This window comes from Neofelis nebulosa, chromosome 1 (assembly GCF_028018385.1).
Source record: "Neofelis nebulosa isolate mNeoNeb1 chromosome 1, mNeoNeb1.pri, whole genome shotgun sequence".
In the NCBI taxonomy this organism is placed as follows: Eukaryota; Metazoa; Chordata; class Mammalia; order Carnivora; family Felidae; genus Neofelis; species Neofelis nebulosa.
In genome coordinates this window covers 59,317,457-59,340,613 of record NC_080782.1, presented here as the reverse complement: position 1 = coordinate 59,340,613, position 23,157 = coordinate 59,317,457, and the positions used below count along the sequence as shown (strand labels likewise).

Sequence of the window (23,157 nt, the reverse complement as noted above, 5' to 3'; positions counted from 1 at the left end):
ACCTTGGGGAGCACATTTCTAGCAGAATGATGACGGCGAAATCCCACATGAACTGGGTTACAGAGAGAACATTTCACCTTTTGCTATAAAGGAAAGAAACAAAGTAGTAGCTGGAGGGAGAAATGGGTAAAATCTTTCTTTTTTTTTTTGTTTTTGTTTTGTTTCTTAAGAGAATTAATAGCCTGTTGGTGTACTGATAGGCCAGGCCCAGCAGAGGAGTGAAGACTGAAGAGAGGAAAGAGCCAGAAAATAACAGGTAGTGAGAAGTTGCCTCACATGGCAGTGGGGGGGCCAACCTCAGAGCCAGGAGAAATGGCAAGAACCCAAGAACCGTGGGGAGCAAGGCCCTCAGCAGGGGAAGTATGAGGGTGGGAGAAGAGGCCAGAAGTCTGAGGACAGGGGAGAGGGTAAGAATTTGCCCCTGGGAAGGGGAAGGCAGTACCAGTGCTGAGTAGCATTAGGGCTCATGCGAGGTTTGTGACCACAATTTTAACACGAGACCATATGGCATGGCTGTGTTTTAGTGCATGGACGGAGAGTTCACTTTGACAGGGCTGGGTTTTCCCAGGTGGGGATGGCAAGGTGAAAAAAGCCTCTCTGTTGTAATGGTTAACTATGGAATAGGAGGGGTGCCTGGGAAGTGGGCTTTCTTAACATAACCTGCTCTGAGTGGCACTGAGCTTAGCAGCTAGGGAGTGGACAACAGGGTGCAGCTGGAAAGCCTGTGACCCCGATTATGCCATGCTAAAGCATTCAGTAGAACAGTTGCCGGAGATAGTGGGCAAGGCAGGCCACGTGTTCATCCAAACCCATAATCCAGGTCTGTGGACAGGGGGGACGTGGTAACCACCTGAGAGGTGGGACAGTATGAAGGCTATGTGTAAAGAAGCTGCAACCAGGAAGCGGACTTCTCCACTTACTCAATGGATGACCTGGGCAGGTTACTTAGCCCTTTTGCGTCTTGATCCTTCATCTGTCAAGTGGAGGCAATCCTAACGCTTCTTCCTCAGGCTGCTGTGAGCGTTAAGGGAGACACTGCATGCAGACTTCTTAGCCCAGTACTACAAACAGACGCTGCTCAGGATGGGTACCACTGTGGCAGCCTGGCTGATTAAGCAGCTCAAAGCAGACCAGGGATTCCCCAAACCCAGCAGTGTAGGGAGACCGCGTGGGAGCACATGGCCTTTCTAGTGTCTCACTTCCTCGCTTACTCCTCTAGCCACCAAAACACGGCAGCCTGACACTCTATATCCCCACAGGATACGGGAAAGTAGATTTCCCATTGGCCACAGACAGAGACAAGCCACAGTGGGATGAGCGCTTTGGCTGCTGCCATGGCAACCAGCAATGGCCACACTTCAATTAGGAAGGAGGAATAAAAGACATCCAATTAGGAGAAGAAAATAGGATTGAGTCTCTTCTCATTGAGGAATTCCCAGGGCTGAGGAAATGTTTCACAGAAGAGCCTGGGATTGGAAAAGCTTTCTGCTCTGGTGCCCAATATCTACCATGCTCACCAGTCTTCCGTCACTGTCCTACCTGTGGGTTCCAGGGAGCACCACGCTGGTACAAACACCAAGGGGCTGATGTGGGTGGGCTGCAGAAGGGGAGCTGCCTAGCTTCTAACTGCTCATGGCTCTTCTTGATTGTGTGACCTTGGGAAGGTTCTTTTACCTCTCTCTGCCTCGGTTTCCTCACTGATATAACAGTACTTGTTTTATAAGATTTTAGTGAGGGTCAGATAGAAAAACTACACATAAGGGGCTTAGCTCAATGCCCACCACATAAACTGCATTCAATCTATGGATGCTATTACATTATTGTCAGTAGTAACATCAGCAACATAAATGGCAATGATGCTGTTTTATACCCCAGCTGAGGAGAGCAGGGGACTGATAGTCAGTGAGCATCTAGTATGTGCAGACACACTGTTGTTTTACATCCTTGCTATGGGGACCAGGCAATCAGCAGTACTTGGGAGCTTATCGGAAATGCAGAATCTCTTAGTGCCTGCCCCCACTACTGCCCCAGACTTGCTGAATCAGAATCTGAATTTTAACCAGAGCCCCAGGTAACTTGTGTGCATGTTCAAGTTCCAGAAACACAGCTTTAATCCTCATTTAATCCTCAGAGAACCATCTGTGAGGTGGGCAGTGTTAGCTGGATTTTACAGATAAGGAAACTGAGACTGAGAATTAAAGAGTCATAGGCAACGCAGCCTCGGGCACAAGGGATGAAGCCCTGTAGTTCCATGGTTGACAAAGGGGCTTCCCGCCTCCTCGCCCCCTGCTCTCAATGAGTGTGCCAATGCTGTTCACCTGTGCAACAGTCCCTGCCTGGAACCCAAGACAAGCTTCACACTACAGCCTGTGTTTTCTCCAAGCCTTCTCCCTGAAATACAAGGTGGGCCAATCTCCAGAAGGACAGACGGCTGGACAGTCAGACAGACAGACAGGCACAGCCCTCACCAGGCACTCCTCCAGATGGCTTCTATCGGTGGTACAGACATCAACTCTTAAGGTCTTCTGGTGAAGGGCTGGATAGGACATGGACACCCAGAACATTTCATTGAACACGAGAGTGTCTGAGGCATCCAGGGGCCGGGTCCGGAACAGGCAGGTGGTGCTTTCGGAGCAGGGAAGGATAGCTACACGAATGTTCCTAGAGAGAGACAGAGGAGAGCCTGAGTCAGCCTGGGTCTGGGATAATGTGTTGGGCTAAACTGTTGCCACAAATCCCTAAGACAATAACAGTGGAGGAGTTTGTAATTTCTCAAGCGGTTATGCAGATATTTGTAAGGGAAGCAGAGAGGGCCCCAAGGATAACAATTGCTCTTCCTTCTCCCAAATCTCCAATCCTTAGAACCTCAAAGAGTATGGAACCTGAGGTCAACAGTGTGCAAACTTCTGTGCACAGAAGGATCAGCAAGATTGTTAACACTCAGGAATCCTTATACAGCTGCTGGTAGGAAGGCAAAATGCTACCGCCCCTGCAGAGGGGAATGTGACAACCCTAACACAATTCCAGGTGCACTGGCCTTGTGACCCCATTCACCTTGCTTCTAGACACTCTTCTACAAATACCACTGTACAAGTACCAATGAGATATGGAGAAGGTTACTTGTTCTGGCACTGTTTGTAAGAGCAAATGACTAAAGACAACCCTAGTGTCTAATCTTCTTTATTCTGTTTGTCCTGCTTTCCTCCTGTCTTTCCCTTTCCCACATGTCACAGCCTCAGATGCTGGCCGGGTACAGACCTCAGAAATATAAGCTCCTGCTGCTGCCCCAATGCCTATCATCTAAAGGAGAAACCTGCAGGCAGGTGAATGCAATGAAATGTAAACCCGGTCTGCCAAGGCAAGAGCCAACAGGCAAATAGCACAGGTGTTTGCTGTATAATCAACTGTAAGGTAATACCCATCACGCCCTTCCAATAGAAGCACAGTGACAGGCGCAGGCTCTTGAGAATTTCAGGCCTCTTTCTGTGTGCAATATTTGAGCTTAGAGCAGATAATAGGGGCCATGACCCTCTTCTTTGTGAGGCTTCAAGTTCAAAGGGCAAGGATTTGCTCACCACCCCGCTCTTAGTGCTGGCACATGGTAGGTGCTCACAATGTGCTTGTGAAGGAACTGAAGCTGCCTACAGTGCTTCTCGTTCCAGTCAGCGAGTTTGCCATCACGCCTGTATCCACATCCACATTCACAGTACTGACAATGTGCATCATGGCCATACAGATGAAATACGCACGGGGCCCGATGGTGCAGCGGGCAAGGGCAGGAGAGTGCCCCCGGGGATGGCCGCAGAGGTTGATAGGCTCATACAAACCCTGTCAGCCACATACTCACACTTTCTGGTCTTGTTGCAGCAACAGAGCAGAAAGGTTACTGAGCTGGATGATTAATATTGCAAATTGCTTATTCTTCTCATCGTACCTGAAATGGAGAGGGACATATGGAGCACGTATGAGTAACACATTTCTCTCTCTCTTAATCATCACAGACGTGGCTGCTGGCTGCCTGGGGGACTGTGGGGAACTTGAGAGCACAGGCCCAGTGCTTTGGGCCATGTAGGGATGCAGGTTCAGACCTGCCGGTCTGAATTCTTATTTTTATTTTTTTTTAAAATGAAGTGTCAGCTTAGATTTCCGTTTACTTTTTTTTTTTTTTTTTTTTTTTTTTACATTTATTTATTTTGAGAGAGACAGAGTGTGAGCGGGGAAGGGCCAGAGAGAGAGGGAGAATCCCCAGCAGGCTCCACGCAGTCAATGCGCAGAGCCCAACGCGGGGCTTCAACCCCATGAAACCGTGCCGTCATGACCCAAGCCGAAATCGAGAGTGGGATGCTCAACCGACTGAGCCACCCAGGTGCCCCTATCAGTCTGAATGTTTAAGGAGAAGCCAGAAGATTGTGCTGTGTGAAATCTCTTGATACTTGAATATTGGCAATTTCTACTAAAAATAATATTGTGGCCATCCTGCATCAAGGGAAAACACGGGAACAACAAATCTGGGCTGCAGCCCCCAATGGCTGAAACTTCAATGGGACAGTAAGCCAAAAAACCACAGCAACAATGGCCCCAAAAAACAAGGCACAGGAGGTCTTGGTCATGGTCTTGCTCTGCCACTGGCCAGCTCAGTGAGTTGGGGCAAGTAACAAGGTCTTCAAAGCCTCATTCTTCTCTTTGGTAAAATGTGGAGGTGAGAGGGAGGGAAAGGGTTGGCCCTCTTTAGTTAGGAGGCCACAAGTGTCGGCAGGTCCTGCTGGTTCTGCCTTTCTCCCCTAGGCAGCCATGAAGGTCAAAACTGGGAAGATGCGGCTGACCACCCATGTGCTCCTGCCCTCCCAGTCACTTACTTCAGGGCAATCTGAACCCGGGTTGCACCCACTGCTTCGGATTCGTCACTGTCAAAAGCGGCAGCTTCTGAAGCACCCGGTCTGAGAGGCAACACAGGGAAGAAGGAGGGTCAGGCTTCCCTGCAGTCACCTGGGGCCAAAGTCATCTTCCAGAAACAGGGTTCCCTCTGGGAGGGCACAGTCGGGTCCTCAAGGAGGAAAGTCTGGGTCAGCTCAGACTCCCTGCAGATTCCGCCTTCCCACAACTGCTCGGGATTTCTGTTTTGAAGGGGCTGCACTTCCTCCAGCATGAACTCCCCCAGCCATACGCTCCTTAATGGCAATCGTGGAACTGGCACTCCCGCGAATGTGAAGTGCCCCCAGCCAGGAGGAGCAGCACTGTCTGCATCTTCAGCCTATACCACACAGGGCTGAGTCACCTGGCCATGCCCTTCTGTGGGTTCCTCCCACATAAGGCTGTGGGTTCCTCAGCCTGGGCCTGAGGGGGCCCAGGCTCTGCATACTCAGACTTCCCAGAGACAGTCAAGACTCAGGGACCCACCTCTGCACAGAAGCCTCATACACACCACTGTCCCCGGCCACGGATTCATCTGACACAGCAGCTGACACACAGGCCACTTTCAGGCTGCACCCCTGGGCTGTATTCACAGCTGGAGAAAGGAAAGATGGCAAGACAGGATTCAGAAACCAGGACACTGTCTTTGCAACACACACTTATGACCTACCCTCTGCCCCAAGAGAGTCCTGCCAAATACCACCACTGAAGTCGACAGCAAGGTCCTGCCTTCCTTTGGGGTGAAGGAAGGGGTAGCGGATGATGCTGTGTTTAGCATCCCAGACTTGGAAGCCAAACTGCATGGGTTCAAATCTCAGCTCCACCACTTACTGCTTCATGACACTGGGACGTGGATTTCACCTCTCGAACCTTGGGTTCCTTATCTGTAAAATGGGAATAACAACACTTACCTGGTAGGGCTGCTGGGGGGGGACTCAATGAGACATTATAGGGAAGTCCTCAGTACAGAGACTGGTGCAGGAAAACGCTGTAAAATTTAGCACCACTATCCTTATTGCAACGGTCATTCCCAGCACTATGGTGATGCCTTCTAGATCAATCCCTACACACCTGGGGCGGGGCGGGGCAAAGTAACAACTGCTGGACCCTTGGGAGGGGCAAGTGGAAGAAAAGGGAAGATTTCAGCATGAGCTCTCCTGCTCTGCCTATCCCATTCCACTCCTAACTCAGCTCTCCAGCTCCCTCCCCTTGACGGAGGGCCTCAAAGGTCTCCGACCCAGGGCTCAGACCAGGCACTTGGCTCATGCTGCACATTCCTTCCTTCTTCAAGTCACAAGCGCTGGAGGCGTGGCAGGCCAGGCTCAGAGCTACCAGCATGGATAGGAAGGCTCCTGAGCTCCATGCAGTGGGAGGGCAAGACCAGATTCAGGCCCTTCAACCTCACAGCTGGCACTTCTGACTGCCTGCTGTGTGCCAGGCCCTGGGGCAGCCTGGAGAAGAGGCTGGGGATGGGCCAGGCTGGGGAAAGGGATGGTGACATTGAGCCTGGGAGAAGCAAAGTGGCCATCTGGGTGCAGCTCTCCCAACCCGTGTTCCATGCCTGCTGCGGCCAGCGGAGACCTCCCGCCTTCAGACCCATGCATCTCCACCCTTCACTAAACCACTTAAGGAGATTAATTTGTCTGCTGACTGAACAGCGGCACTAATCACATAACCTGCTTAGTGTCGAGCTCAGCCTGGCATTGCTCACTGCAGGGACGGCTTTTGGAGATGGCATGAAGGGAATGCCATCCTGAGACATGTGTGGTCCTTGGCCCACAAGCACCGAGGACACTCTGGGGGAGACAAGGAGGGTCACTCCCAGCACCTTGCTGGGTCCCTGACTTGGCTTATTGCCAGCCTTTGACAGAATGTCAAGAGCTCTTCTGAAGCCTCATTACAGGTTCCACCTGCACTCGCTCCTCTCCAGGGGACAATTTTCTGAAGTTTGCCACCTGCTGTAGTAGGAAGCCTGTTTTTATTTTCATTTGAGAGCACTCAGCAAGACTCCCTTCCTGATGAGGGAGCCCCAGGGATCTCTCGGCACCTCTTCTAAGGAAATGGCTGGCAATCACCCAGCAGACCCTTTAATTAACCAGGAAATTTCGTCTCCTCCCTCCCCCCCCCCCCCCCCCCCCGCCCTTGCTCCCACCAGCCCTTGCACACGAAGAGATAATTCTGGGCATAGCGGCCAGAGCCTTATGGCTGAGATGGGTCTAGCTTCTTCCAGCTGGCATCACAAGGAGCCAGGAGCAGGAGCCCTGTGCGCACGAAGCCAGCACATGTCTTAGTGTGGGTTCTGGGCAGGTGGTCCTGACTGTATCTTGTATACCTATACCCAATAAATCATGGCCAGGAAAGCCTGGGAGCCCCAGGGCACCCTGCTCACAGTTCTGACCTTCATATCAGATGGGTGTGGTGGGGCCAGTGAGCACCAGAAGTGTCCCAGGAATAAACACACAGGGCTGCCTCACATCCTGAGAGGAGTGTGACAATAAAGAGGTTGGGTTCTGGGGTCAGGAAAACCCAGATTCCAATCCCTTCTTTCTCACTTGCTGGCTGGGGGACCCATAGCAAGTAATATCACCTCTCTAAACCTCTGTCTCCTCATCTGTGAAATGGGCATAACAGAAGTAACCTATTTCACTGTATAAACCACATAGCCCGTCACACAACATACCCCAATAAAATGTAACTATTATAATATATGCTGGCTGCTAAAGAATTTTTCTCCTAATAAATCATAACTGTCACCATCATCATCTTCTGTTTTAGAGATTCCTACCTGAATCTCAATCTATACCAAAATATTCTTTCTGACCCCATGCAGAGTGGGAGCCAGATCCTGTCATTCCCTGGCTTCAAATGGTCATATGGGTCCTTGCTGCTATTAGGATAAAATCCAAACTCCTTACCATGGCCCACCAGGCCTTAAATGACTGGGCCCTTCCTGATTCTCTGGTTTGCTGGTGACCTTTAACCTGTGGCCTCAGAGATTTTGCTCTTACTTTTCCCAAAGCTGGCTCCTTCTCACCGTTTAAATGCTCACCCAAATGTCATCTTCCTTCACAATCCAGTCTGAACTGGCAGCTCCACCCCGACCTGAGAGGCCCCATCACATCCCATTTTATTTTCCTCCTAGGGCCTTTACTGGTCTGGTTGTATAGTTAATGTCTGTGCCTTCAATGGCATGTAAGCTTCTTGGGGACAGGGACCTGGAGCTTGCCAGTCTTCCACACTGTGTCCTTGTGAGTCACCCTGTGCCTGGCGCATGTCCCATATGCTGACTGAATAAATGAAGGAATCCATGTACAGCCATTAGCACAAGATCTGGCATTTAGTTTTAACAGATGCTTAATATCAATTGAATGAATGGATCCATCATGGAAAAACCCTTAGCCTGGGACCTGGAACGTAGTGAGTACGTAAAAATAATGTCTCCTGAATGAATAAATGGACTGATATACACATAAAGCCTGGGCAGATAGAAAGCAGTCGATAAATGGCCCTAATTATCACTGGGGTCTGCACTCAGGCCTGAGTGCAGTTCCTACCCTGCCCACCCCCTTCATGGTCCCCCTCTGTACCTTGGCCCAACTGTTTGCCCTCCGTTCCTGGTTCCTCCGGCCGGTACCTCTCCCGGGTGCCACTGCCAAGGCTCAGTTCACAAAGAGTGGCACTCAGCTCCGGGTCGTCAAACTCCAGGGGGCTCAGGAAGGTGTCTCCAGCCAGCAGGGGGTCAGCAATGAGAGGGGAGCAGGGCGGGGACGGAGAGGAGAGTGAGGAGCGGGGGGACAGGGAGGTCATGGACTTCGGGGTGCCAGACAGGGAGCGCAGGGCCTGCAGGCGGCTGCCCCCCTCCGCCTTCTGGGTCTTGGCCACCTCGTCCTCATGGATAGTGGTGATGCAGCCTGAGGGCCGGAAGCCTGTGGCCCCCTCCAGGAGCAGAAACTCCACCTTGCTCTGCAGCTCCGAGTCCAGCTGCTCGAAGGGGTCGTAGTAGAGATCAGTGAAGCTGGCTGAGGTGGAGGAGTCCAGGCTAGAGGCGGCTAGGGAGCCCCGGCTGGATGCGAGGGATCCAGGACTGCTGCCCGAGGAGAGGGACTGCATGCTGCTTGAGAGGCTGGGGGCACGAAGACAACAGAGGGTGAAGACACACAGAAGGAAATGGGCCACCCTGAACCTCCTTCTTGGCTCTGAGAAGCCCTATGGCTGCTCGGAACACTTAATTTTGTTGGACCCTCTTGACAGTCTCCAGGGGAGACCATGCACCCCCATTTCACTAAAAAGGCATCCTGAGAAGGCCACATGATCAGAAAGTGGCAGAAGGGGGATTCCAATCCAAGTCAGTGGCCTTAAAAGTCCACTTTTTCCTGTTTGCCAAACCTCCACTGGCCGTAGTCCATTTTTACACTATGTTTTCTTGTATGAATCCAGCCCTGTTTCTTGATATTTTTCTTCAAATAAACTCACTCTTTACTCTTCAACACATTTATTTTAAAAGGAAACTTTACACCCTAAGTGGGATTGGAAAAGCAGCATCATTTACGACAAATAGAAGGCAAGGATTAAAAATATCTGATGGAACAAAATATATTAAATTCCAGCGATATGCTGTTGCCCACTGAGGCCCAGGCCTGAGGCCTGTTCTCTCTGCGTTGGCAAAGCAGGTGGGCAGATATTAGAGATGTGAATGGCACCTGACCGGGGGTGGGGTGGGGGGGGGGGGGAGGTCTTCTCAGTGCTGTCAGGAGGGCTGAGGGCACCATGGTGCAGACAGGTGAGGGACCCTGCCCTGGCCATGCCACACCAGCCTCGAGTCCACCAGCCTAACCAGCTGCCCCCTGTGTTTCCAAATGTCCACACTCAAGCCATGGAGGACCCAGGAAGGGCAGAGCCTGGGCGACCTCAGGATGCTGGTGTCTGGCTGTCCCCAAGGCCACACTTGTGGCCCACTGCTCACCTTTTCAGCTGGGAATGCAGAGCTGCTACCTGCCGGGTGGCTTCCTCCAGTTCTCTCACCAGCTGGTTCCTCTTACTGTTTAACTTTAACCTGAAGGAAGAGAAGGCATGAGTGGGGAGCACGAGGGGGAATCCAGCCTCCATCTTCCTAGACAAAGAATCACAGGCATATACGTGTGAAGATGTACATGCAGATCCACAAACACACAAGAATTTTCTGGGAGTGTTTTACTATGATCTTTGGGGGAGATATGGCCCCCACATATGATCCTATAGGAACTGCTATATTCGTCACCTACTATATAACAGGCACTGTGCTAGGAAATGGGTAACACTGCCTTCATTCATTTGTACAAGAACCCTGCACAGCAAAATGGTTTTTACCACTTTACATATGAGGAAATTGAGGCGCTTAAGAGTTAAATAATTTAATGCTGGAGGATTAGTGGTAGAATTAGAATTCCACCCAAGCAGCCCTCCCTTCTCCTCCTTCCTTCCCATCCATTGGCCCCTACTCACCCACCAATATTTGCTTAGTGCCTACCTCATACGAGAACCTGGTGGCACTTGGCACTAGGGATAAAGATATAAGCAAAACAGAACTTGTTTCTGCACTTATGGAGCTCACATTCTGCTGGGGAGGGTGGGGGAGGACACACATTAAAAAAGTACTCAAATATCGAAATATCTAATGAACATACTGTGTGTCAAGGTTTAGGAATAAAAAGTACGGAATAGTGGAAAAGAACACAGGAGAGACCCAATTTAGACTAGCAGGTGGGATTCTTGGAGCAAGTGGCTTTGTGGCTTAGCCTGTGCTGTACTGAGCTCCCTGGGCTCACAGTTGGACCTTTCATAGCTTCCCTGGCAGCTGGGTAGGTGGGGCATGGGACCAGGTTCTGGCCAACAGGAGGTGAGCAAAGGATGCGCATCAGGCTGAGGTGGTTAAGAGATGTAGGTGGATCTTCCCCACTGCTCCCTGGAGGGCTCTAAAGGAGCTCGTGCCACAGACGGAAGAGCGTGGGTCCCTGAATGACCAAACACACATAAGGCTGCCTGTCAGCCAGGAAAACTTCTACTGTATTTAGCCATAGAAATTTAGGGGGTTGTTTCCTGCAGCAGGTGGCCTCTCCTGACTAGTAGAGAAATTTAAGCTAATATGAAGGATGGGTAGGAGTTGGCCAGGAAAAGCACAGGGGAAAGAACATTCCAAGAGGGGAATCACAGCAGGGACCTCTTTCATTTTAAAGACATCATGGCTGCTGTGAGGAAAATGGGCAGGAGGCTGTGGATGGGAGACAGGGACAAGAGTTGGGGTGGCTATGATGGTGTGCTTCAGACGGAGCAGACAGAGAAAGGTCATGGGCTGGATGAGGGGCAAGGCCGAGGGAGTTAAGAGGAAGACTGTGAGGTCCCTGTCACTAGCAACTGAATGGATCTGAGATGGCCTCTGTCGGGATGGAAGAGTGATGGGCAGAGCAGCCCAGGGGAAGGGAAGAGTTCCCTTAGGGATGTGTGCGTATGAACACTGAACAGGTGGGCTATTGTAAATGTGGGGGACCCCCATCACATGATGACCACATGAAAAAGATGACCATCTTCTATGGACCAGATTGTGTCCCCTTACCCCCAAAGTCATATACTGAAGTCTTAATAACCTAGTACCTCAAAATGTGACTGTACTTGGAGATAAGGCCTTTAAAGAATTAAGGTAAAATGAGGTCATATGGATGAGTCTTAATCCAACATGACTGGTGTTCTTATAGGAGGAGATTAGGACACAGACATGCATGCAGAGCGGACCATGTGAAGTCATGGTAGACGTTCATGTATGGATGACCACCTTCAAGCTAAGGAGAGAAACCTCCAAAGAAACAATCCTGGCAGCACTCTGGTCTTGGACTTCAGGCTCCAGAACTGTGAGACAATACATTTCATCTATTTTGTGGTACTTTGGTGTGGCAGACCTAACAAACAAATGTACTGCCTTAGGGCAAAATATAGTGGGGGGAAAAAAGGGAGGGCCCAGGACTAAGCTCTGAGTATAAACAGCACAACAAGGTTGAATGGACCAGCAACAGTTGGCAAAGGAACCTGAGAGAATGAGCCCAGAAGGCCCAGAGAAGATGCGGGGAGTGTGGTGGAGTGTCCTGGAACTTGGGAGCAAAGATCTGCACCAAGGCAAGTCTCATATCTGATACTAAAGCCCAATTCAGTAACTATCTCCCTGGAGGCAAAATCCTTGCATTTAGAAGCAACCACTGGATATAGGCCCATCTCTCAGGTACTCTCCTGAGATCCTGCATGGAGGGCAGCTTGGATGGGCTCTAAGCAGTGTGCTGGCTCCAGGCATGGCTCTCTCTAACCCCTGGAGTGAGCCCACTCTAAGGTCCCAGGATCTGACAGGGAAGGGGCTCCATCAAGCAAGGCTGTGCCCTAGCAAACGCATGATGTGGGCTGCCCTCGTGTATCCGCTAGATTTATGGTTCTCAGTGTGTGGTCCACAGACCTCCTGTAGCAGAAAGGAAGGAGTGGTTATTAAATGCTCAATCTTGGGGCCTACTTTGATCAACTGACTCAGAATGTGTGGGGCAGGGCTCAGGAATCTGCATCTCCATTAGGACTCACAGGTGATTTTTAGGCACACTAAGGTTTATGAGCTGCTGCACTGGTTGGAGGCTGGACGTTGTATCTCCCACAGACAAATGTGTTCCACTGTCGGCCTCATATCCCCTTATGCCACCCTGCTAGAGAAGGAATGACTGACCCGTTCGCAGAGCACAGCCAATCCGGCCTATGGCCTGGGAAAAAGAGTTCATTCTCATGGGAAAACCTAATCATGCCATCCCTCCACCAACACAGGCTCTGCAATGAAGACCAGAGCTTGCTCTAGACAACTGAACAAGGTGGTGAGGGACTCGACATGGTCCTTGACCAGCTCAATCCCTGGTGCTGTTCTTCCAGAGTCCTGCTTGGGGCTGGTGGGGCAGGCAGCAGACCGGCAGATGGAGCCCATAATGAATTAAATCCTCGACTCTCAATGGAATGGACAAGACCGTGGGATCTCCTGACTCTCCATAAGAGCAAGCCCTTCAGGCTGTGATGTTGTAGGCTCAAGGAACAGCTGGGGCTCACCATTTCTACCTGTATTTTCCTGTTTTCTGGGAGAAAGGTCATAGAGACGTGTTCTGGCAGTAAATGCAGGTCACACTGGAGCCCAGCTAGGATGCCAAGGGGACTGGGAATCGGGTGGCCTCAACTTCCTGTGCACAGGGGCGTAGCTGCCAGCAGCAACATGCAGGTGCCGAGGCCTCCTAGTAGAGGCGTTGGGCTTAGTAGGACATATGGCATTTGCGTGTGATGCCTGGCACATGCTGGGAAGCCACGGATGCATCAAGCGTGGAAGTAGGAAGAGGATCCAGAAGGTGGAGCTGGAATCCCCACGAGCTGTGGCTCAGCACCTGGGGTGCTGGTTAAAAATGCAAGAGCTTGGGCTACATCTCAGGCCTGGGGAATTGGTCCCTGGGGAGGAGTCCAGGGAGTCCACACTCTAACAAGCACCCTTTGTGACTGCACAGCAGCTCTCAGAAGTGGTGGTGAGGGCCCACGGAAAGGGAGGGGGGGCATGGGGTGCAGGGATGTCTGACTGTGACTGATCTGTGATTGAGGTTTGGCAGGTCTGTGGTTCCTTCCTGGGTATGTCTATTCCTGTCCATCTCAAAGGCCCCTTGAGTGGAGAGGCTGATGTGTGAGGGTGAGGAGCATCATACACTCAGTTGGAGGCTGGGAGGAGGAGACAACGAGAGAGAAGAGAGAGGAACATAAGAAACAAAAGACAGAAAGAGACCTAGACAGAGAACAGCAGAGTCCGGGGGATGAACACATACAGAAAAACACAGGACTAGAAGCAAAGAGCTGTAGACACAGACAAGAGATTGCTGGGTTGGTTTTCTCCTCTCTCCTCTGGAGGATGATCAGAGCCATCAGCACTGTCCCTACCGTTCCTGAGGCTCTCTCCTCTTCCTGCCCACATGCCGCCCCCCCAGCTTCCCTCTGCACGTATCTCTGGGACCTCTGGGCTGCCTGGCTCAGCCACTGCTGTGGAGTGGGGATTCTGGCTTCCCTGGACTGGCTGTGTAAACTTGCCGTTTTCAGCGGCAATCAGACCTTTGAAAGACAGGGCTGAGACAATAATAAAAGCCCTTTTGACTGGGCATTGGCCTCAGCAAGCATGGGCCCCAGAGCCAGCAAGCCTGGGTTCTAATCTCAGCTCTGCCATGTGGTGGTGTTGACCGAGCCTCGGTTTCCTCACCTATAAAATAGAGAATAGTCTCAGGGTTGCTGAGAGATTTAAATGAGATGATACAGGATACTGGGTCTAGCACATAGTGGTGGCTTTTGCCTGTAGCATAGGAGTCTCTAAGATAACCTCCAATCCTACTTTCAAGAAACCAAAATTATTATAGCAGGGAAGAGCCTCAAATCACAATCTGATCCAACTGCCTGCCTTCAGGCTATATAGGTATTCAATACGTAGTTATAGTTTTTTTCCCTATCAGGCAACTGAAGTCCATATTGGTCAATGACTTGCTCAGGGTCAGCAGTGGGATGGGTTTCTTTTTTGATCCAACAAGGAGTAAGGCTGCCATGAAATGTGTTCTCTTCAGCTGCTGGCAGTGAGCATCATCAACAGTGAAAGGTTCCCCATGGAAGCTGTAGGGTCTGGGAATAAGTGAGGGACCCAGGGGACTGTTAGAAGAGGCCAGAAGATACATGCAGAAGCCTGGGAAGGGTGTGCGTAGGCCGGCTAACCATTTATTCAACTAACACTGGAGGTACGAGGGTATATAGACACAAGCCAAAGTATGCAGCCCCAGGGAGAGCAGGACAGAGTCTTGCTGCTGACGATTTCTAGCAGGTACTTCAAGGGCTGCAAAACACCAATTATGGAAGCCCTGTCCTACTCCTCCTCCACTTGTCTGGTGGTGGGTCACCCCATCAGCCATCCCTTCCAGGGGAGGATAGAAACACTTCTGAGTGTTTCTATTCTGAGAAAGGGCTTAAGGATAAATGGACTCTGCTGTGCTTACAAGAGGCCAGGCAGAGGCTGGTCAACGTGACCCCTTGGGCACCCTACCATGTGCAAGGGGGGTTTATTCAGGTGCTGGAGTCGGATGTCAGCTGGGTGCTAGAGAGCTCAGAAGGCTCCCGAAGGGGAGATGCAGAGAGCGCACATCCAGGCCCCTAGGACTCCTGGCCTGCTTCCACTGGGCTGGAGGCAAGTTTACCTTCTTTATAAACTGGGCTTCTGCCTCTGATTTCACTGGAAAAGAGGAATTTCCTTGCTCATTCTCGCCCCCAAACACAAATGCGCATGTGCGCACACATACACAAACACACACACGTATGTGAAAATCACTACCTTTGCTTCTAAGCTCCTTAAGGGTAGGTACCTTGCTCACTAAAGTCTGCTGCCTAAAAAAGTGAAAGTAACTAGAATAGATTTTAAAGACACTGGGGCAGGGATTGTGACTTACTAATTTCTGAATCCTCCAAACTGCCTTGCATGGAAAATATGTACCAAAAAAGCCCATTTCTCAAATAAATGAATAAACAATAGCCTGACGGACAGAATGAAAGAATGAATGAGAAGCTGAGGACTGCAGGGCCTGCCCTGAACACAGGGTTGTGCTCTGTACATGTGGGTGTGGATGCTGGGGAGACAGTGAAGGAAATCAAGTCTGTTATCCAGAGAACATAAACCAGTAGCTTTTGGGTTAAACCAAGCCCACAGATGAAGGTGATTTAGCCTTCACAATATTACTTAAAGTTATTAAATTAGTTGTCAATAGTTAAAAATACAGACAATTCTTTTCTTGAAATATGGGGACCTCTGGCAGCCTAAGGCCTGAATTCCCACCAGCCAGAGGTGGGAGTTGGCACCCACAAGGGACAAGGGGGGTTCTGTGCACTCCAGTGGGACCCAATCTATCAGCAGGTGGGCCTCCAGCATTTGTATTGCCTGTTTGGCTCCTATCAGTATCTCATTCTGCACCCGCATCGAAATTAGTGTTTTTCAAAGTACAAACTGCAACCCCTTAGCATGAGGTGAAATCAATTTAGCGGGTCATGTCGTCGTAAAGGAATGCAAGAGAGAAAATATCAGAGGGCTATCACACATAAGAAGAGTATACATGCTCTATTTTGTCCCTGTCATGTGAGTCACTGTCACCGAGTTGGCAAATGACTACTCTACATTATATAGGATTGTGTGACTTACGTTAGTCAGAAGATAATTTCTGAAAACTTGCACCCGAGCAGACTTTTTGGTGCTGCGATTCCCTGTGTAAACTCCTAGGTATCTGGTATTCCGGGTGGTGAATCATTTCCCCCAGTTTGCTACTTTAGCAGGTTGCAAGATTTCTACACCGAGTGCTCTTAGAGAGGAGCCCTTACGCCCCAGGTGGTCCCTCTTGCCCCTCCTGCTTCCGTGGAAGATAGACCCAGGAGGGTGGGTCCCAGGCCCCTTCTGGCCCCAGCCCAGCCCCACCTCTCTGTCAGCGCCTTGCTCTGGGTGTCCCGGGCTGCCTGCAGGTCCTTCTCCAGCCGCTTCCGGGCCATCTCCAGCTGCTCCACCTCCCCCTGGGTCCACTTTCGGGGGCTGATGAAGCGCATCTCCTTCAGCAGCTCCTCCTTCTCATTGATGAGGATCAGCCGGTCCCTTTCGGAGTCTAGCACTCCGGGCCAGGCCTCACTGTCAAGCTTGGCCAGCTGGATCTTCAGGTTGGCGATCCTGTGGGCGGAGAGGGGAGCATGACAGGTGTGCCCAGCGGCACTGTGGGAGCAGGGTAACAGACTGTGTTTCCAACGTTATGAGGTACCAGGAGCCATGACATCCTCAGAGCAATCTTTGGCAATGACTGTCTTCCCTTGGACCAGCAGGCCATCTCAAGGAACATATTTTCATCTAACAAACACAAATGGTGCCTACCGTGTGCCAACAGTGAGTAGGCTCTGCAGGGGTGGGAACGGGATGTAAACAAAGCAATGTCCTTGCCCTCAGGGATATTAAGCCTGGTAGAACAGAGAGCTGGATTCATCACCAGGCAATAGCCTCCTACCGCCAGCTATGTGACCTTGGGCAAGTCACTTCATCTCTCTGGAAGGAACAACAAAGGTTCCTTTGTCATGGGGTTGTGGTAGAAGGTTTTTAGACATATTCCATTAACTCTCAAAGCACAGTATTTGGCACATAGTAAGCACTCAAATGAATGTTTCTGTATATATATATACAGAATATAACACTGGGTAAACTCCCCAAGACTTGTTCTGAAAATGAGCAATAATGTGCTCAGAGTGTCTGGCACATAACTCGTGCCCAACCAATGGCAGTCATGGACCCACTACAATGACAGACAGCAAACCCTGAAATTGATAACTGTATGTTCCTAGCCCAGAGAATGGTGGCAGCACAGTGTGGTATAACCAACTGTGGATTTGGGGTCAGAGGCCTTGAGCCAAAGTCTTTGCTTTGGCCTTGACAGAAGGACCATTCTTTTTTTTTTTTTTTTTAATGTTTATTTTTATTTTTGAGAGACAGAGAGTGAGAGAGAGAGAGAGCGAGCGAGCAAGCATGAGCAGGGGAGGGTGAGAGAGAGAGAGAGGGACATATGGAATCAGAAGCAGGCTCCAGGCTCTGAGCTGTAGCATAGAGCCAGATGTAGGGTTCGAACTCACAAATCATGGAATCATGACCTGAGCTGAAGTTGGACGCTTAACCAACTGGGCCACCCAGGTGCCCCTATAAAATGACCATTCTTAAGAAATCATTTTGGTATCATAAGCTTCTAGTACACTGCCTGGTACACTGTAGGCACTTATTAAATGTTAAAAGGAAGGAGGTGGGAGCTCAATCCCTTAACTTTTTTGAGATGCAGTACCCTCACCTGTGAGGTGGAACATGCAAGGTGGGTTATGAGAACTGACTGAAAACTTATCATAAAGAGCTCTTTATACATTGCCAAGTGCCCATACAGATTAGGTATAATTACCTTTGGATCCAAGAAAGATTCACAATATAACTAAGATTATTGCTACAAATATCCAAAGGAATCATGACGTGACCCTTTAGGATTCAGCCTTTGCAAAAAGGGCTTTCAGCTATCACATCCTAGCCTCACCTGATCCCTAAAGGGTGGTAAGAAATGGCAGTGAATCTGTTGGACAGATGTCTAGAAATAGGATATGGTTCACCTAAGACTGCAAGTCATAAATGTGGCCAATACATGTTGAGAGCCCAGGTCTCTGGACTCCCAGCTCAATCTTATCTGCAGATATGTGGCCCAACCGTTATTTTATAAAAACATCATTAGGGTCAAAATCTCCACACTGTGCAGTAAAAATCCCATGCAGACAAACACATCTAGGTTTGGTTATTGCCCAGCCAAATGTATCAGAGGGATTCTTAGAGTTGATTAATTTAAATTCCGCATTCACAAAGAGAGTAATCTGGGATAAATTGGTAGCTTCCACCACTCTGAGGATGGAGTGGCGCGGACAGGTCTGGCGGGGGCTCCGTTGTGCACAGTACACTGAAGGCTTGATCGATGCTTACATGTACTTTCTAGTGGTGTTTTCCCAGTGTTCCTTAACCTTCAGGCCACCTTTGGCGAAGCTGATGAAACTACTAGACTCACTCTGCAGAAACGCACATGTGACAAAACATGGCACACAGACCTTTCGTTACAGCTACCTGCCCTCCTACCTGGAGTCCTGCAGCCTGCTTTCCATTCAGCAGCTGCTCTATCCTTGACACTTAAACTACCTCTGGGTGAAGAGTGAGGCTCAAAGCTGGATTATGGCAGATGAGCCAGGAAGCTCTGTGATGGGAAGCTTAATGGTTCAACCCCAGAGGGAAGATTTCAATTCTTCAGTCTCTCCAGAATGGATCTTCTAATATAGGCATCATTGCAGACTGGAATATATCCAGGGTTCAGAGTGGTCCCCCTTCAGAGGGGACACGTGGCTGTCCAAATGCAGAAGTCTTGTTGTTTTGCTGGGCCTCTAGGGGGAGCTGAAATAATGCACAGTGTTTTCTGTCTACCTGACCAGTATCCAATTTCTCCTCCTTCTGTTAACAACACTCCCAAGTTTTCTTTGGGATATCACTCTTCCAATACTTAAGTCTTTTGGTTCCCACAAAGCTGACCTCAATCCCCTTCCCAGAGTTGGGCACATGACCCATGCCCGGACCTTCAGAAAATTCTAATTCCTCCAACACTGCAACAATAATTGGATCACTAGGAAAAGCCAGGGAGCCTCAAGCCTTAAACCTGTTAAATCTGTTGGGATAGGTAGGTCCTCCTGCTGCTGGGGTTGCTAACCTGATAGTATATAACTCTAGAATTGCTGGGGGTCACCTTTACATTTTGAAAGGAAAGTCTGTCAACACAAAGGCAAGCAGGGTAGAGAAAAGAAGAGAAACTGAGTTTATGTAACCTGATTTGAATCCCTGGATCCAGCTGTGTCTGAAGCTGGTTTATCCTAGGACTTTGGAATTCAATAAGCTGACAAATTCCCTTTTTTATTTCTTCTACTTTCTATAGGATTTCTGTCATTGCTGCAAAGGGTTTTGCTGCTCACACAGAGTTGGCAGAGGGGCAGAACTAGGCACTGCCACACCCTACATGGCCTGGCTTAGAATGCCATGGGCCAGGCAGTGTAACCTAAGGAGGAATGGATGCGATATTCCTAGCTTCATTCACGATTATGCTCTGTGGGTTCTTACCCAGTAAGGCTGGCCCTGTGCATAGGAAGCTCACAGACTTGGAGCCAGATTGTCCAGAATTCAAATTCTGACTCCATCATCTTGAAAAGTCATGAGACATCTCATATTTTACCTTTCTCTTCTCTAACATGGAAATCATATAAGATGTGCTATAAGGTTGCTTTTAAAGTTAAATGAGATGATACACATACAAATGCTTTAATACAACACCTGGCCCATAACAGATGCTCTAAAAACATCAGGTTTGATTATTGTTTTAATTTTATTTGTGGCAGTGGAACCCAACTGCTTAGGAGACTGTGAAGCCACAAAATATCTAGTCATTGGGATCTACAGTTTATAAGCACAGCTTGCTCCCAGTTGGGCAGGAGACACCCAAGTGTTCAGTATCCAGAGGTTTTTCTCCTATTGCTAAAACCTCAGAAGTGCTCCTTCAAACCAGACTACTCACAGGATCATTGGAAAACCCTGATTAGAGAAACAGAGCTCAGCAAGTGGAAAGATAACTAGGCTCTGAGGTTTAACAGATTTGGGTGCAAAACACAGCTTCTACTTTTTATCTAGTGAAGTGTCCCTGGCTCAGTCATTTCCTGAGTTCAGAGAAGGTTAAAATATATGTGTCATAATAGTTACCTTCATAATCTTTGATGATTAAAGATGAGGTGTGTGAAAAGCCAGGCATGGGGCAGGCAGGCACTCTGCAATGGCAATTATCATTGTTGGAACCATCCCGCCCCCAGCCCCTAATTACCTTCTCTTAGCTTCTTCATATCGAAGGCGCAATCTGACCTTCTCTGCCAACTGATTGTTGCTGCTTGCGCCAAACTGGGGGAAAGAACAAAGTGGGGAATTATATGGCCATTGTGGCCGGTGCTGAGTTGGATTTCAAGAGCTCACGAGAGACTTGACAGCTTGCGTGGGAAGTAGCTAAGAATAGCCCCCAATTACCAAGCTGGCTGTGTGATAGCAGGGAAGCTAGTCAGGCAAAGACACTTCCTGCAGGCTGTGGGAAGACCCTCAAATTCAGACATCTATCACTTCTAGAAGAGAAGCTGAGAGCCCAGAATATCATCTTGCAGCCCCGAATGGCTTAGAGCCCATTCAAGCCCCAGCAGCATGGAGGACAGCTGGTCAGGAGGAAACAGGGACAGCCAATATACAAGAAAGGCATCCTGGGGGTGCTGGGGAGGGGCTCAACTGAAAACCCAGGGAGGCTGCAGCCAGGACTGAAACACTGAGTGAGCGAGGAGAAGGTCCTAGAACCTTCAGGGAGGCCTACAGATGGCTTGTAGCTGGACACATGGGTAGTCTGGAGACGGAAGGGACAGCCCATTTGCCATGTCTTTCTGTCAAGAGTGGCAAGAAGCTACAAGGTTCACCCAAGCAGATATGGATATAGCTTCTCTTCACAAGTGGGGACACAGCTATATGAAGAATCAGATAGGAATAGCATTTAGCCATGGAGGCTGGGAGGCGACTTTGCTCAATGTCACCTGCTCTAGGAAAACAAAAGTTCTCCAAACATTCCAGATGGCTATGGGTCAGTCCTGCTCTAAAGCTTTCATGAAATAAATCTGGATGGTGCTCACACTATTCACTACGGTGCCCAGACTGAGCTTTTGAAGAGAGCTGTCTGAAAGCTGCATGTATTGTTTCAGGATGAACAGAAGGAAAGTATCATCTGCTTCACAGCTGGTGAAAGAAAAACAGAATGGTGTTGCAAATCTGTAGGAAGGAAACCAGAGAGAGCCACTGGTCCTTCACACATGCTTTCTGTGCAGCATCTAGAGACGCAAACGCATGGCTAGGCAACACTCAAGACCGAGGCTTTCCCCCCACAGCGTCGGCTTTCCCCCCACACCATCATCTCATGTCATCCTGGGGCCAAGAGGTCTGCAAGAGAATGGAGCTCCAGGAGGCCACGTCAGCAGGCAGGCCCACAGAGAGATACCAGTCACCTCCCAAGGTGAGAAATGAGAAGGCGGCTGCCCACTACGGCAGCCTCCTGGGTACAACGTCTACTCACACTTCCCGAGATGTCTGTCTGGGAGCTCACGTCCAGGTACTGTTTCGGCAGTGAGAAACCTGAACTTTCCAGAGAGCTGCTGCTGGACCACAGGTCAGAGTGGGACCCTCTGTCGATGAGGAAGCCGTCCTTCAGCATGGCGAGGCTCTAAGCAGGGGAGGGCAAGGTTAGCAACACAACTTTCTGGGAGGGAGCTCTGGTTTGTCACCCTCCATGTGCTCTCCTCTCCACTTCTGTAATGTGGTAGGAATCCTAGCTCTCTCTGGATATTCCACTTACCTTGTAAAGAGCTGGCAGCAAGTGGGTGGTTGCTCAGTGCCGGGTACTATGCTGGGTGTTCTACTCGGGAAAGACTGGCATGGACACTGGCTCTAGAGCTACACTGCCTGACTTGGAATCCTTGCTCTGCTACTTGCTAGCTGTGTGACCTGAGCTAGTTGATTAAGCTCTCTGTGCCTCAGCTCCCTCTCCTAAACAAATAGGGATAACCACAGGGCCTGTCTCATAGGACTACCATACTGACTTAACGAGATGGCCAGTATAACGTGCTAGTACAGCCAACGCTCAGTAATTGCCAGCTTTATCATCATCTTACTTAATCCTCACATCAGTCCTCTGAAAAATGACCTAGGATTATCCCCATTTCTTTGCTAAGGGAGTTGTTACATGCAAAGGCTGGCAAATGACAGAGCAGGATGTGGTCCTGGCCTGACTGAAGATGCAGTGCTCTTAAGTGAGAGTCATGATAGGAACATGGCTCACGACTGTCCACGAGCGCCTGAACGCTTTCATCAGGTTGCTGCCCTGGGCAAGAGCTTCAAAATCATTCTGTTTGTCCTAGAGCATAAAGCTCCCTTCATTAAATCAGTTATAGCAACCCCGAGCCTGAGTCCTAATCTGCCAGTGGGAACACAAACAAACACAGTATCTCAGAGGTCAGGGTCATTCCGGTGAGGGGAGGTAGAGTGTCTAAGGGTTAAAAGAATAGACATCTGTGTCAGTGTTTATGGGTTCGAATCCTCACTCCACCATGGACTCTGAGCTGTGTAGCAGTTATCTGTATGAAGGGAATAACCTAGGGCTGATGTAAGAGATAAGTGAGATACAATGCATGCAAAGTGTCCAGTTCAGTTGCCTGGCATGTTAAATCACACCGATTATCATTTGTCTGGTCCTCAGCAGAGGAAGAGCATGCAATGTAATTCTTATAAAGATGTTATATTTCGATGTCAGGGCTGTGGATGTCAAAACCATCTCCCTCCGTTTGGTTCTTTGAGAAGTAAGCCAGGTGGCCAGAGCCAGTGACAAGGACATGACCTTTGGACTCAACCAGATGGCTCCTAGTACAACTCTGCCAGTGATGTGACTTTAGGCAAGCCACCTATCGCTTCTGATCCTCCTTTTCCTACTCTACACAGTGAGACTGAAAGCCCAAAAAACTAGTGATGAGAGCTCAGTGATCTGTGCAGCA

General features: G+C 49.6%; 1 protein-coding gene across 4 annotated transcripts in view; it reads right to left on the bottom strand.

Moving 5' to 3' along the window:
* WWC1 (WW and C2 domain containing 1) overlaps nt 1-23,157 on the bottom strand; it is a 155,228-nt gene that overhangs the window by 29,496 nt on the left and 102,575 nt on the right. For all 4 annotated transcript variants that reach the window (XM_058722927.1, XM_058722936.1, XM_058722941.1 and 1 more), the window contains 9 exons: nt 21,687-21,833; nt 20,412-20,485; nt 16,424-16,666; nt 9,875-9,964; nt 8,499-9,034; nt 5,398-5,506; nt 4,857-4,937; nt 3,848-3,934; nt 2,469-2,661 (listed from right to left, as the gene is read on the bottom strand). In XM_058722927.1, the coding sequence (XP_058578910.1) occupies nt 2,469-2,661; nt 3,848-3,934; nt 4,857-4,937; nt 5,398-5,506; nt 8,499-9,034; nt 9,875-9,964; nt 16,424-16,666; nt 20,412-20,485; nt 21,687-21,833 (1,560 nt within the window). The remainder of the gene's footprint in view (nt 1-2,468; nt 2,662-3,847; nt 3,935-4,856; nt 4,938-5,397; nt 5,507-8,498; nt 9,035-9,874; nt 9,965-16,423; nt 16,667-20,411; nt 20,486-21,686; nt 21,834-23,157) is intronic.